The following is a 16,778-nucleotide window of genomic DNA, read 5'->3' as shown; positions in this document are numbered from 1 at the left end:
CCCACTTTGTGCACACTCCACGAACCTCCTATCTCTCTTCTATCATTCTCCCTCTCTTCCCTTTCTCAAATTCTATTCTTTCAAATTAATCTCCCACCACCCTCCCATGCAAATGTAGCTCCCCCTATGCCATCACACGATTGACTTTTGACCTACTGGGGAGCAGTTACAAACATGGTTTCACAGAAACATCAGAGATGGACATGTCAAAATTCTTAATTATCCACCATGCTGACAAAGATCAGTGTTGGCAAACAAGATGCACCACGCCGTTGTGTTTTGATAGTTGAGGCCAAGGAAGGAGGTATATTTACACGAAGCGAATTGTCATTAGGACCTCTGGCATTAGAGTAACATCACTAATCTCCCCAAAAACATTCCTGCCTCAGGCAGCCTGTACTCGAACGTCAAGCTTTCGTTGTGCTTTGTTACAGAAATCGTAGTCCGTCTAATCGTGTCCACTTGTGCTCTGCTCACAGACGATCAAAGCTCAACAGAGTTGCACTGGGTCCCCATGGGAAAGCAGAACAGTAAGCTGCGCCCGGAGGTTCTGCAAGACCTGCGTGAGAACACCGAATTCACAGAGCATGAGCTGCAGGAGTGGTATAAGGGCTTTCTCAAAGACTGCCCAAGTGGGAATCTCACTGTGGAGGAGTTCAAGAAGATCTACGGAAACTTTTTCCCATATGGAGATGCATCAAAGTTCTCTGAGCATGTGTTCCGCACATTTGACACAAACGGTGATGGTACAATAGACTTCCGTGAGTTCATTGTGGCGCTGAGTGTGACGTCAAGAGGACGCCTTGAGCAAAAACTCCAATGGGCCTTCAGCATGTATGACCTGGATGGAAATGGCTACATCAGCCACTCCGAAATGCTTGAAATCGTACAGGTGAGCATTTCTCCCATTAAGACTGAGACCATGTGATGGAACGCATATTTGCTGATGTGCAGAGTGTATGTATGTACGTGTAGCATATAGGTGGACAATGTCTTTGATCGCTAATGGGAAATAATAGTAATTGTGATGATGGCCTATCAACTGCTAAGAATTTTGCAGCCACCCACCATTTAGTTGCCACTTGTAAGTTGGTGCCTTTGTGGAAATTGTAACCTAACCGCTTGATGTAATGCCATCTTCCTAACTTGCCAGGCCATCTACAAGATGGTCGCATCTGTAATGAAGATGCCAGAAGACGAGTCTACGCCGGAGAAACGTACGGACAAAATATTTCGTCAAATGGACACAAACCGTGATGGTGAGAAACATCCTATTTCAACATACCGCATCCCAGTGTTCCTTTAATTATTACCTGCGTCTATCCACATGTTATTCATTGTTCCAAGTCACTGTGTCCTTAATATTAACTGAGCTGAATATCCGCTTGCCAAATAGGCTTTGTAGGATCGCATGTGTAGGCGTGGATGAACTGCATCCCTGTCACAATCTCCACTTCTTATCCGGACCGGCAGTGAGAGTGGGAGATGGAAATGGAGATGAGAGATGCTGTGATCAGTGATTCGCAACGTTGCTTTGTCGCTAAGACAACTGGCAAAATCTCTAATCTCTCATGCCTGTTCTACTGATCTGTCTCCGTTAGTGAAGGAACAGCACAGCTTGTCGTTTCATTATGTATTGCCATTTTCTTGCTGTTCATTTGAAGTTGCAGCATCCTTGTGGGTGGAATCCATTTGCAGTTGTGAAAATTATGAGGTTTCCCGTGTGGAACTGTGCAAAAGATTTTAACATCGGTGTTCGCATAACATACTTTCCTGGGACGTGATAAACAGTCCCCTTAAAGTTGGGTGATCTTTGCATGAAGAATACGAGGATCACCCTAAAGACGTAACGTGCTCCGCCCTGGATCACTTACATTATGTATGGTGAGGTCATTCTTGACGATGATATTTCATCCAGTCTCACCAGGATCTTGATGTGAGCAGAAAATCCTTCCAATTGCAGTGCATATTGTTGTGTTTGTTGACCGACTCAGTTGATAAACAATTTATTCTCCTAAGATTTTATTTTTATCTGTTTTTTTTTTAATGGCAACACGCAATTTCAACTCATGTTGACTTATAAACTGTGCTCACGATAAATGAGGCAAAGTTTCTCCCTCCTAAGACACAAACAGATCACAGACGTTACTGTCTGTCGGACCCCTCTATTCACGGGGGATACGTTCTTGAAAAATACTGCGAATGTCAGGGCATTGTTTAAAATATATATATATTTTTTTTTTTACATGAAGGGCGATTACGCAGTACAAGTCAGGACACAACATAACAAAGGGAACAGCAGGAGAAAGGGGGAACAACAACAGCAGGGAGGAGGGAGAAAGTAGATGGAGACGGACAAACGAGGGATGTAGGTAACGATAAGGGCTAAGGGATAACGCAAAGGGTGGATGATATGGTATATCGGCAAAACTGTGTTTGACCAGTTGGTGATTTTTGTCAAGGTCTGATGAGAGTGAAGAGGCTGCTGCCTGTCTGTCAGAAGGATAAGGGATATCACAGCAGAGTGGAGTCATCAGCAAAGAGATAAAGAGGATTTTCCCAGTCAGTGAGATCATTGATGAAGGTCAGCAATAATATGGGGCCGAGAACACTGCCTTGTGGTACTCCAGTCTTGACAAGGAGAGGAGGAGATGAAAATATTCCATCGAGAGCCACACATTGTTTACGAGAGGGGAGGAAATCCAAGAGTGGAGTTGGCCTTGAATTCCATAGGCAGAGAGTTTGGAGAGTCGGCCAGGATGCCAGACTGTATCAAAAGCTCGAGATATGTCCAGGGATTGCGCTGATCTCATGTCTGACATTGAGGGCCTTCATCCATTGTTGGGATTGTAGAAGCAGCATTTCCAAGGTAGAGCAACCAGGTCTGAATCCAAATTGATGAACTGAAATGAGGTTGTTGGAGAAAAGGAATGATATGTCAACTGCAATGATGGATTCCATGAACCTGCTGATGATTGGAAATACAGTCAGCGAATTGGGCTGCGGTTAACGGAATCCGTCCGTATATGTACTTTTTTAACGTCCACCACTGAAGGTGAAGGAGGTTATGTTTTCACCCCGTTCTGTCTGTCTGTTTGTGTACAGGATATCTCAAAAGGTTGTGTACAAGTTCAGTGTTTGACAAGGACGAACTGATTAGATTTTGGTGAAGATCTGGATCCGGATCTGATGACTTGAATTTTTAAAGTAATTCTTCACCATTGAGAGGTGGGGTTCAAAAACGATATGTAGCATATTTCAAAAATGTATTGGGCCAAATACGTTCTCGTGGATCAGGCATTACAGGGTGGAGGTATGCGCTCTACTGAGTGCCCTTCTAGTTTATGTAATGCAGTGATGTTGGTTGATTTCTAATTCCCCAGGTAAATTAAAACAAACAAACAAACAAAAATCTGTGAATGCACGAAGCACGATTGTCGAAGCAGTCACTTTATGATGCGCGAATATGTGGGGTCCGCGAATAGCAGGGTTTGTCAGTAAGGGATGATATCATTTCACAGTATACCCTGAAATTCCAAATTCTTGCTATAACCCAGTAGGTGATATTAAGGATTTGGAATTTGGAATTTGGACAGATAGTTCAGCTACTCTTCATGAAGAACACTGTGGGATCATTAATGTCCACCCTTCAAAGCTGGCAGACGGAACACCCAGTTGAATGTGCATTTGAAGGACGGCACACTTTGATGATCGCCCTGCCTGTGAAACACTGGATTACAGTTTATAGCCGGGTTGGTATTCAGACCCAGACTAGACAGCTTAGAGACAGGTGTGTGTAACTCGAGCTAGAACATCCTTCCAGTCCACTTGGTAGCACTGACAACTCATTTGCAGATTATCTTCTTCAAGGCAGGAATGGACTATCTGTTTCTTCGTTTTGTGAAACTACTTTTCCAGTGTTTGGCCAATTTTGACTAAACTTAGCATGATTACTCAGGGGACAGTTTACATCAGAACACAGGGACAGGGGACACTCAGGACTATGTCAGAAAAAGGGAGTTTCCAACCCAAACTTATTTTGATGCTTCCATCCCAGTTCTTTTTCTTTTTTTTTGCTAATTACAGTAACTTAAGAGCTGCCATTCCAACCTGCTTATCATTTATTTTCATACCACTTCTGTGGTATTACAGTCAACATATTTTGTGATCCTTTGGTTGTTACCAAATCAGTTGGAGTCTCATCCAATATTTCCCCACAATGGCTCCCATTCTGTGCTACATTTAGTTATGTCCAACTTCCCCTTCAACCTTTGCTGCTCTTTGTCAGCCTCCTTTGGCTCCTCAAATCACTTAATTTTGGAAGTGTCCATTTCACTGAAATTCCAAATTTCCATATCCCAGTCAGTAATCCAAGAGTGCAGTTGGCCTTGGATTCCATCGGCAGACAGTTCGGAGAGTAAGGCAGGATGCCAGACTGTAATAACAAAAAATACTCGAGCATTCTTTCAAATTATAGCTTGGCTGTATGACCATGTGGCTCGTTTTCCTGACGCTGATCCTGCTCACCAGATTCTCTGAGTGAGGGAGCCTCGTGAGTGGAGGAGGTCAATGGGCCGACCACGTGCCTCGTGGTAGCAGCAGGTCGATCGGCATCTCAAGGAGATTGTAATGTCCAGACGGAGGTCTCGCGGAGTACCAGCGGAAAGTGGACGCAGCAACGTGCTGTTCCGGCACATGCTCCCATACCTGACCTGACCATTTCACTGGTGATCTTCAGGGAACTAGCAAGGCGTGTGATGTGTGTCTGGCAGTTTAACCGGGCAGATTTGTTTGACTTGCAGCCCACCATTCTTCCACTTCCCGATACACGAGCTCTTAATCTCTAGAAATACACTGCATAAGACTTGTTTCTCAACACTGAGATTTCTCTCCTTCATCAGTTCATGCCTTCACACCTTCATCTATTCTGCATATCATCCTGGTGAGGTCATTTCCAGAAAGTTGGTTGTCTTTTTCCTCCTGGACAGCCATCCCCACTGATGGGAAACTGTGATCTCTCCATGAAACTCAAGTCATTGTGCTTCTATCATCAGATGTACCAGAGCTCAAGAACAGGCCCACCTGATGTCTTCAGTCTCTCACCGTCGACAAAAATTAGGTGGGAAGTTGGTCAAGTCTGTTTCAGGTATATTTTTCAATATATAGTAATATGCAAAATTCTTTTTGAAAACTCGTTTTTTTTGGTTGTTTTTTTTTTTGCTGTTTCGTCGACTATTGTGAGTGTCCTGTTCATATATCTTTTTAAACAATCAATTTACAAACACCTCATCCATTCCATCACTCTCGAGGAAGGAAATCACAATAGACTGACTGCCTTTGTGGAAAAGGCCATGGTCACTAACCTCTCATACCCATCCTCGGCTCCCTCTCTTCCTCCAGCATATGAGCTCGTTTTTCTCCTGCAAAGGTGGAGAAATTCCGAGTTACTTTTGATTCCTCCACTGCTTCTGGACCTGATTATATCAGCACTTTAGTACTTGAGACAAATTCATCTGCTCTATTTACTCCTCTTTCTCTGCTCTTTTCCAGGTCATGCATTCTTTGAGGACCAACAGTCTGAATCATGGAAAGTTGTCATTGTTCCCAAAATTCACAATAATGGTGTGAGAAACGTACCCCCTCAGTCGTTGTACTGTCAGCTTTCTCCCTATCATGAGCAGAGTATGGAGTTGATCATTGTGGCAGACATCAAGACTCGTCTGTTCTCTCACTCTGTTATCTCCGATCACCACAGTTTGGCTTCCACCCACGTCATTTGTCATTTGACATACTACTTCCATGTAGGCTTCACTTTGGGACTGGCTGTCAGATTTCCTATGTACTCACAAGCAACGAGCTTCTTTGCATGGCATTTGATCCCATCCTGTACCTCTAAAGTCTGGTGACCCTCAAGTTAGCATTGTGGGACCAATCCTGTTCTTCGTGTACATCGATGAGCTTTCATAATCACTGGAAATTCATTGTATTACTTTGCAGATGACACCGCTTTGTGCAGGGTACTATCTCTCCTCTTCACCATGCACACTATCCCTCTCTGCCAATATTGAGAACTGGAAGATGTCTTTCCATGCAACAAAAACGCATCATCAAAGGACCGACTGGCAAATCCCCCAATTTATTATTGTGGTCAGCCTCTGGGAGAAGTGCAGTTTTATGGGTTCCTCGGCTACACCACTAGCTATAATGTACCTTGGGTACATCAGATATCCAAGCTGGCTGACAAGGCCAGCCACTGCCTCAGAATTCTTCACAGTGCCATGTCTTCCCTCTGCTCATTTCAGCTCGTAACAATGTACAAGGCCTTCATCCAAAGTGTGATTGTTATGTTTGTACCATATGCTGATGTGTGGACTGTGCTTCCCCGCTGATGGACCCCTGGAAGCTTGTACATGTTGCTGCGTTTGAGCCTGGGGAGTAACTGCTGAAATCTATCCATCCGGGATCTTCCCGACATCTTTGTACTTTGTTCCTTTCACACTTCTTTCTATTTTTTTCACATTTCTCTTTATTCATTCTAATTCTTGCTTTTTCTTTCCTTTCAGCTCTTTTCCTCTCTATTCCTCTCATTCGTTTGCTATCTCTCCAAGGAGAAGTGAATTCTTGCAGAAATTTTTCTGTTGGACTCACTTGGCTGCACCTGGATGGGTTTTGAGGGTTGTGTAGTAGCGGCTGAAACCAGAATCCAATCCAGGTTCCTCCTGATGACTCCATCTTTGCTCTTTACTTCTTCGGGTTCCTTCTTGGTCTTCCGTTTCATTACCTCCACCACTGAAGGTGGTTAGAGGTTATTTTATCACCGCTGTTTGTCTGTCTGTCTGCCTGCCTGTGAACAGGATATCTCAAAAACTTGTGGATGGATTCGGACAAAATTTGGTGGACAAGTTGGGTGTTTCACAAGACGAGATTATTTGATTTCGGTGAAGGTCCGGATCGGGATACTGGAATTTTTAAAGTGATTCTTCACCATTGAGAGATTGGGCCAAAAACAATATATAGCACAATATCTCAAAAAGTTATGGACGGATTCAGACGAAACTTGGTGGACAAGTTGGGTGTATGATAAAGATGAATAATTCGATTTTGGTGAAGATCCAGAAACTAGAATAAAAAAAAAAACATCTTTTAAGTGATTCATCACCATTTGGAGATAGGGTCAATAACAAAATATTTCAAATAAATATATATAGGCACGATATTTCAAAAACTTGTGGACGAGTTGTGACAAAACTTGGTGGACAGGTTGATTAGATGACAAGAACAGGCCGATTCAATTTTTGTTCAGGTCCTGATCCAGATCCGGCCTATCGGTGGGATCTAAAACATAAACTGTTCAGCCTGGCAGAAGTATGCACTCTACCAAGTGTCATTCTAGTTTTCAGGTGTATTTCGCAAAGACTCTTTTATTTTTCATGACAAGTTAGTTGAAGCGATTGGCACTGATGACACTCAAGTATAAGTGAAATGGTACGTTTAACATTGTTGGCCGTCCCAGTCTGAAATGGTCAATGACACTGAAACCGTACTTCCCCATTCGTGACGAGTTGTCAATTCACCAGTAGTGGTGTAGCCGAGGAACCCATAAAACTGCACTTCTCCCAGAGGCTGACCACAATAATAAATCGTGACGAGTTGTCAATGATGTTATATTCCCCCCAAGTTGTTATCAAGTTGTTATCCCCAATTCCCTTACTACTCAACCGATTGACATTGGACATGCTGACCACCAAGGCATTGTTTGCACAAAACAACAATTGAGTTGTATTGGTGGCCGAAAATGGACATCCAGGTTCACTGTGCTATTCAAAATTGTTTTGTTTGTCAGATGAACGATAAGACTGCTACTTGTCGTAATGGTCTGATGCAACCAGTTCCACCTCATTCTAATGCATGGACTAAGTTAGGATTAGATATTGTCAGACCACATGCTTACCATGATATGACAACAGATTCGCTATCACTCTTATTGACTACTATAGTAAATGGCCAGAAGTTACATTCACTCACTCTATGGCAGTTTCAGTCATGGTAGACTATCTCAGCTCTGGTTTTAGTCGAGAAGTTTTTCTAGATGAGGTCATCACTGATGAATGTGTACTGTGACATCAGGCTGTGGTTAACCGCACTGAGATCATTACTGACCACAATTTGATTCTTATGAGTTCTCTACCTTCGTGCTGAAAGAGGTGTTAAACATTCACATTCTGCCATTGACCACCCTGAAGGGAATTGAGATATCGAAAGATTTAACAAGGTATTGAACGAGGCTGTACAAACTGCTAAAATTACACACCACCCTGTGGTTCGCTGTGTACGCAATTTTGTAGCTGTGTACAGATGTACTCCACACAGTTCTACTGGTGTTAAATCATCTGCATTGCTTCACCAATGTCCCATTGAGGACCAAGTTAGATATTTCTGGAACATCTAAGACTCCTTTCTGTGGAGAGGAGATTGTTTGAAATAGTGAAGAAGAAACAAGTCTCGCAAAGCGTATGAAAAAGATAAGCATAGAGGTGTGAAATGTACAGTATTCAAGCCAGGTGAGGTTGTAAGAGTAAAAAAAATTCAAAAAGGACACGGTTCCCAAAGGTGAAAGCAAATTCGCACGCCCTGTTTGAATAAGTGCTCAACTCTGTTTGAATACTTATGCAACCAAAGATGGCAAAGCATGGAATGTTCAGCGACTAGCTCGATTCGATGGAACTCAATTTCCCAAACAGGAGGGTTCTGGTGTTGAATAGTGTGATTTTGAAAACGACGAATGCTCCACCAAGGTCAGGTCAGGTATGGGAGCATGAGCCGAAGCAGCGCGTCGCTGCGTCCACTTTCCACCGGTACTCCATGGGCCTTCGTCTGGCCATCCCCCAGACAATGCCTGGCCCATATCCATCTCCTTGAGATGTTGATCAATCTGCTGCAACCGCGAGGCATGTGGTCGGCCCATTGGCCTCCTCCACTCACGAGGCTCCCTCGCTGAGTGAATCTGGTGAGCAGGATCAGCATTAGTAAAATGAGCCACATGTCCATACAGCCACAGCTGATGCTCATGGACTATGCAGGTAACAAATCTCATTTGAGTCTCTCTCAGCAACCGCTCGTTGGACACAAAGTCTGACCAGCAATAGCCAAGGATTCTCCGCAAAGACCTGGTACTAAAGGATCTCATATCCATAGAGCAAGACTGGAAGCACCAAGGACCTGAAGACTCGGACTTTCGTCCTCCCGCACAGGTACCAACAGCGCCACACCCCATGATCCAATGAATCCATGACATCCCAGGTCCGACCCAGACGTCTATTGACCTCTGACTCACAGCCAGCAGAGACATGAATATCACTGCCAAGGTAAGTGAATCTCTCCATGACCTCAACATCCTCACCACAAACAGACACAGATAGGACAGCAGCATCCAAGATATCAATGAAAGCCTGGATCTTCGTTTTGACCCAGGAAACCCATAATCCCAGTGGCTCCGAATCCTCATTCAGCACCTCGAGAGCCCCCAAAAGGATATCTGGAGTCTCTGCAAAGATGATTGCATCATCTGCGAAATCAAGGTCAGAGATCTTGACATTTCCAAATGATGCACCGCAGCTTGATCTCTCTGACATCTTCCCCAGAATCCAGTCCATACAAGTGCTGAAAAATGTGGGAGTCACTACACACCCCTGACGAACTCCAGTAACAACTGGAAATAAATCAGAGATGGTAACACCACATCTCAGAGCACTCTCAGTACCAGAGTAGAGTTTAGACATCAGATTGATCAGCTTTGGTGGCACCCCACGAAGACCAAGAATCCTCCAGAGGGAATCCTGATTCATTGAGTCAAACGCTTTACAGAGATCAACATAGGCTGCAAGCAGCCCTTGCGCAAACTCTCATCTGCATTCGGTGAGGACCCGAAGAGCAAGGATACGGTCAATCGTTGACCTCTTTGATGTGAAGCCTGACCGCTGGTGCTGGTGCTCAAGCAGATGGTGGCGAACCCCATCAAGAATTATCCAAGCAAAGACCTTGCCTGGCAGTGAGAGCAGCGTCACCCCTCGGTTGTTGTTGCAGTCTTGGCGATCACCCTTCCCTTTTCAGAGAGGGACAACAAGGCCTCTCTTACAGTCAGTTGTGATGTCTGTGTACCAGGCAGAGCACAGAACTGCATGCAACGACTCAAGTACAGCATTTCCACCAGCCTTGAGAAGTTCAGCATGGATGCCACAGATCCCAGGATGTTTGCCCCATTTCATCCGGTTCATCGCAGCCTGTGTTTCCACAAATGAAGGTGGACGACAGTTGATTGGAGGGTCAGCAATAGGGATTGTAACACTCATGACATCTAACTCAACAACAGGTAGATCTGCCTGGTACAACCGCTCAAAGTAATCGGCCTAGCAGGCCTTCACTTGGGACTTCTCTGTCGACAGCCCACCACCCTCTGCTCGAACTGCAGTACACCGAGTGACTGGTTTGGAGGAATGCAATGCACGAATTCCCCTGTAAGCAGGACAATAATCACTTGACCACAGGTGATGCTCTAACCCCTCACAGATTCCTCGCACATTCCTTGTCCACCCTTAGTGCACGTTCAGCTTTATGCCTCAGCTTCCTGAACAGCTCAACTCTGCCATTCAGCCTGGCCCTGCGACTCTGGTCAATGGTATCCAGTGTCCCTTGAGAGACAAAATTCTTCTTTGCCCTACAGTGAGTTCCAAGACATCTACCGGCAACATCGAGGAAGGTGGTCTTGAAGGCTCTCCACAACTCTTCATGATCCCCCAAAGCACCCAGACCCCCCAAATGTCCACTCGGCCTGTTCACAAACTCCTCAGCTACCCTCTCATCCTTGAGCTTGCCAACATCCAGCTTAGGCTAGGAGGGTACAATTCTCCTGGATTTAAGTTGCAACTTCAGAGTTGCTGCAATAATCCTGTGATCGGTATTGAGGAACCGAGCACTCCAGTCGACCCTGCAGTTCTGGATCATCCTGGAATTGGAATTAAATGGTTGTTCATGGAGTTCCTTGGAGTTACGACGTTTATCCTGCTTCATTCATGCTCTATCAACACAACATAATGTATCTCCCCCCACCCCCCCCCCTCGGACGGGTACTGCCTCTTCTAATCTTGCCCTTCTTTAGGCCATGGTATTTTTGGCCCTCCACGTTGCTTGCATATCATGACGAGTCTCAGGGTCTGCGTCTTGCTTACTGCAAGCAGATTGATTACCTTGCTGTCTTTTATGCGATATATTCTGGTCTTGCTTCTACTGTCCACTCGGCTCTCTGCTCAAACCCTTCCCTACAAGGTCATTTCTCCTAAGAAAACCCTTACCTGATTACGCTTTCTCATTCTTAAGCTTAACTGTCACCTTCATTCATTCATCGCACTCTTTTCTTGCATGTGAACTGTGGTGTATTGGATGAAGCGGAAGTCGGGTGAGCCAAAGGGGACTGGGCCAGACAATCATGCAGTGAAGATGGGCCTGCTGCGGGTTCTTTGGTTTTGAGTATCGTGAGCACAATGAAAGACCGACGGTCCAACAAATGTTCTGTTTTAGACAAATATCCCATACCAAGGATCGGTGACTTGTATGCAAAACTGAGTGGAGGACAGTCCTTCACCAAGCTCGACATGAGATTGGACTACCTCCAAGTTCTTCTGGACAAGGAGTCCAAAGAATATGTTGCCATCAACACACATCGGGGGCTCTACAAAAACAACTGCCAGAGTTTTGGTGTCAAGTTGGCTCCAGGAATATACCAACGTTGTATGGATAGCCTGTTCGCCGCTGAACCTCATGTTGTCGTTCACCAAGATTACATCCTAGTCAATGGCCGCTCAGAGCACCATCATCTTGACAACCTCGAACGTGTGCTACGCATTATTTCCGACTGGATTTTGCTTGCGGCGAGACAAGTGTGAGTTTATGGTTCCATCTGTAACCTATTTGGGCCACCGTATTGACGCCAAAGGCTTGTATCACAATGAAGAGAAGATCCGAGCAATCGAAGATGCCCTACTCCTACCAACATCTCTGAAATCAAAGCTTACATTAGCACGGGACAGTAATACAGCAGGTATATCCCAAACATTGCTACCATACTTGGACTTCTATATCGCCCATTAAAAAAGAGCGTCAGCTGGAAATGGGACATTCCGGAGTCATCAGCCTTCTAGAAGTCAAAAGACGTACTGCAGTCTTCAAATGTGCAAGATCACTTCGACCCAGTCAAAGACATGGTTCTGTCATGTGATATGAGCTATTTATGGGGTCGATGCCGTTTTGTTGCACATCATGCCCGATCGCACAGAGAGATGAATCGCATTTGCATCTTGGATGCTGTCTGCTGCAGAGAATAACTACAGTCAGCTGGACAAAGAAGGCTTGGCATTGTATTTGCGGTGAAGAAATTTCACCAGTACATCTTGGGTCAGCATTTCACAATTTCCATGGACCACAAACCTTGGAGGTCTGACGGCTTTAAATCATACGCTGGTCACTTTGACTCTCAGCTTATGATTACAACGATATGTATAGATCTGGCTCCACAATTTCAAATGCAGATGCCACGAGTCGTCTACCACTTCCAGGCACAGTGTTCGACCCTCCTTTACCTGGCAACGCGATATCTCTGATGGAGTTTTTTTTGAATGCCAATGCAATTGATGCTCACCAGGTATGGACATACATCAGACGTGACCCACTTCTTTCCAAAGTCATTCGTGCTACTGAGCATGGGTGGGAACTTCTACATGATGCTGACCCCAAATTGTATTCGTACAAGACCAAACAAAATGAGCTAAGAATCGAGAATGGCTGCTTGCTGTGGGATGCAGTCATCATTACCCCCAACTTGCATACAAGGATTTTATATCAGCCTCACGATTGTCATCAAGGCATTGTAAAAATGAAATCGCTAGCACGGAACTACGTCTGGTGGCCTCACCTCGATTCCGATATTGAACACCGTGTGAAACACTGCTATCCATGCCAGAGCAACCAAACCGCCCTTGCTGAGGAATCACCACACCCCTGGGAATGGCCTATTGAGCCACGACAGAGGATTCAACTGGACTGTTGGACCCATTGAAGGCCGTATGATCCTTGTTATTGATACTCAGAGTAAATGGATGGATGCTCATGTAACATGAAGCAACTTCATGCTGCGCCAATGTTTTGCATGATCATTCATGACATTGGAACCAGTTTTTCGAGCTCAGAATTCACTGAATTCATCCACCTGAATGTTATAATTCACAGGTTTTCTAGCCCACACCATCAAGCTTCAAATGGACTCTCTGAAAGCTCGATGAGTTTCGTTAAGTCTGATCGAAATAAGATGGTCTGGTCTGAAGGCTTTTGCAGTTTATCACGTTTGCTTTTCACTCGGCATATCACTCCCCATACTACAATGAGGGTGACTCCAGCTGATGAACACGACTGAATTGTCTAAGACCCGACGTTGTATCGGTCGTGTACCAAAATCAATGTGAGCAGAGACTTCATCACGATAAAAAAATGCCGTACAGTGCTCGATAAACATCGGGGATCCGCTGTTTGTGAGAAACTTGTCTGACAGATTTGGTTACCAGGGAGGGTTTACAAAAACGAGGTGTCATTGTCCTACACGATCAAACTTGAGTTCAGTCGAGGCATCCGGAGACACCTTGATCATGTCCGTATTGGTCTTGTAATCCTGTCATCTTCACAAATGATGTCTTGCCACTCCCTGAACCTGTGAACAGTGACATTGTTGCTACAGATGGTACTGCACCACTCCTTGAGGCAATCCCCAATAATGACTCCGATGTTGCAGCATCATGAGTGGAGCCATCTGTTGGCCTTGCACCCTGACGATCACTGAATTCATCCACCTGAATGGTATTCACTCCGACGATCATCCAGAGTTCAAAAGGCACCAAACCACTTTGATTTCTAGCTGATACTCATACATTCATGATCCTTGTATGCTTCACTAGTGTCTTCAATACTCTTGTATTCCTCATTTAATGTATCTACACACTTGATGGGGTGTATTGGATCAAGCGGAAGTCTGGTGAGCCCAAGGGGACAGGGGCATATGTTCATCCAGTGGAGGTGGGCCTTCCACGGGCTCTTTGGTTTGAGTATCTTGAGAACAATAAAAGACTGACAGTTCACTCGAACTGCTTTGTCTGTTTGATACTTTACAGGAACTGTCCCTTTTGAAGTCTGTTGTCTCATTCTCTTATATCCAGTACTTCAAGTCTGTTGGCCACTGTCACCTCATTGTCTCTCCTATTTAATACTGCTAAGCTTTACTACACCTGTTGAGTCCCTGTCTCCCGTTCACCTGCATCTCCTCTAATCATGCTGTTGTGAATCCATACATTCTTGTCCTGTTTCCCCTTACCTCACTTTTTTTGTCTGTTAACCCTTTTACCCCCTGTTATTCTTCTTTGAGCATCAACACTTGGAATAAAATAAACCTACTATTCTCTCAGAATTGCTTCTTGTTCCGCAGGCAAACTATCATTGGATGAGTTCATTCGTGGAGCAAAGAGCGACCCTTCTATTGTACGCTTGCTGCAGTGTGATCCAAGCAGCCCAAGCCAGATCTAGCAGCACCCCCACTGATCTATTACTGCAGAAGCTCTGAACTCCCCCCACCCTTCATCCCGAACCCCACCCCCCCCTTTCCAACTAGTTCACCAATATTCTCACATCACAACCAAACTTAAAATCCCTTGGTAATGATTGCACAAGTTATTTTAACTTTTTAAATAAATTGCACCATTAATGCTATTAGAGCGGTGCCCATGAGGTTAATTTAGCTTTCAGACATTGGCTCATGAGAATATACCATGGCCACTTGTATTCATTTCCTTCATCAGTCATTTTCTATAAGAAGGGAAACCTCGCGGGTTGTAGTCTACATTACTGCCTACTCTTTTTATCACAATTTCCTACTACAGGGCATGCTCTGCACTTGTAATATTGGTCAACACAGTTGCACACAGCTTTGTTCACTCCCCACTACATCATCCCAGTGTGTGTCTCATGTCAAGGCACAGACTGAACCCACATTGCTCTAAATCCAGGAGGTTATCAGCTGCGGTACTTGTTTTTTATCCATTTAGTGCTCAGTATGGCCAAGCATAATCTTTGTTGCAGTGGTTAAGTCAGGGGATGATTATACCTGCCTTCGGAAGCCCCCCTTGAACTAGTTGGTCCAGCTCTTAGAAACAAAAACACTCATGAAATTGAAAATTGGCTGGACCAATTATTTCCTATCAACCTGCAAGGAACTCAACTCTTGCAAACCCATGACCTTTTGGCACTTTACTTACTTGATGACCCAAAGTGTTACAATAGTATTAGGTAACAAATATCACTTTCCTCCTTGCCTTTACTGGCTGTAACTTTTGGCTGGACCGATTTGCTTTAAAGACTTGTACAGCCAATGTTGTCTTAACCAGTAGTAACTTGCAGCACGTTGTACTCTTTGAAGGATTCGGCCATTTCGACACTTTGCTTTGTACCCTTGGCTTTTATATCATAAGAAGCGTTCACTCGCATTATTTCAAAGCTTCAGGCTGAGGCAGCAGAACACTGCAGGTATTGTTGTAAAATCCCACCGTTGGTCTCTCTGCGGGTGTAAGTGAATCTGGTAGTTTTATATTGTTAACTTGTTTTGTAATGGTTCTGGTTGTACTGTTTCTTGATCAGCCAGTCACGACTGTTTTTATAGTTATTAGTAGCATGGTCAATTCTGCATTATGTAGTTATTTATTTCCTGTGATAGGTTATTGTTGTGCCTGTGCACTCTGCTAAAATCATGTTGGATACTGACACCAACCACATAAAGCTGACACCAACCACATAAAGCTGCCCATGCATCTTCACTCTGCTTAGTGTCACCTTTGTGAGCAAAAAGCGTCACCTGATCGTTTTTGAAACCCAAGATCCATCACATGACATCTGATGTGCTCATTTATGTACACATACCAAACACATGAAACACAATACTCACTCATACTCAGCCTCTAGAAACGTCACCTGAGAATCACGTCCAGCACTTCCAAACGTCCCTAATTCATACACCATATGTTTGGTGGATCTCATGGTGAGTTGATTAAGATGGAACACCAGCGTTACTTTTGATGTTTGCTTTAGTAAATGTGGCTTTAAAGCGTCATTTTATGTTGTAGAGTTTCTTATTTTTGTGCTTTTTTTCTTGGAGGCGTGTTTGCAATGAACATGACCACTGCACTATTAAAGCTAGGCGTGGCTGTGTGCTATGGATCTGCTTCCTGGCTTTCAATACTGACTAAAATTTGTGCCTGACTTGATTCTTCAAAAATAGGGGCATTACCCCTGGACGCTCACCTGGTAGAATAATGATACTGAGGAGGAGGGCAACATGGGATGGAATCGGCAAAATATACCAATGTTATAGCAAATACCTTATTAATTTATATATATATATATATATATATATGTATATATATATATATGTATATATATATATATATATATATATATATATAATTCCAGCAATGTGTGTGTGTGTGTGTGTGTGTGTGTGTGTGTGTGTGTGTGTGTGTGTGTGTGTGTGTGTGTGTGTGTGTGTGTGTGTGTGCGTGTGTGTGTTTGTGTCCGCTGTTTCTCGACAACCACTGGTCCGATCTAATTGAAACTTGCTGGGGACCTGAGGATGTGCCTTTTCAAGGTTTGATATTAATTGGACAAGTGGTTCCCAAGTTATGGCCATTTATTTA

General features: G+C 44.2%; 1 protein-coding gene across 3 annotated transcripts in view; it reads left to right on the top strand.

Moving 5' to 3' along the window:
* The window catches only part of LOC147017327 (hippocalcin-like protein 1), a 64,266-nt gene extending 47,966 nt beyond the window's left edge, over positions 1-16,300 (top strand). For all 3 annotated transcript variants that reach the window (XM_085846875.1, XM_085846874.1, XM_085846876.1), the window contains 3 exons: positions 480-892; positions 1,154-1,259; positions 14,522-16,300. In XM_085846875.1, the coding sequence (XP_085703001.1) occupies positions 515-892; positions 1,154-1,259; positions 14,522-14,619 (582 nt within the window). In that variant the 5' untranslated portion in view covers positions 480-514 and the 3' untranslated portion in view covers positions 14,620-16,300. The remainder of the gene's footprint in view (positions 1-479; positions 893-1,153; positions 1,260-14,521) is intronic.
* Positions 16,301-16,778: the final 478 nt, after the last annotated feature.

This window comes from Eptatretus burgeri, chromosome 11 (genome assembly GCF_056783735.1).
Source record: "Eptatretus burgeri isolate ZD-2024b chromosome 11, Ebu_testis_v1, whole genome shotgun sequence".
Lineage (NCBI taxonomy): Eukaryota > Metazoa > Chordata > Myxini > Myxiniformes > Myxinidae > Eptatretus > Eptatretus burgeri.
Note: the sequence above shows the minus strand (reverse complement) of the source record. Positions and strands in the feature narration are given on the sequence as shown.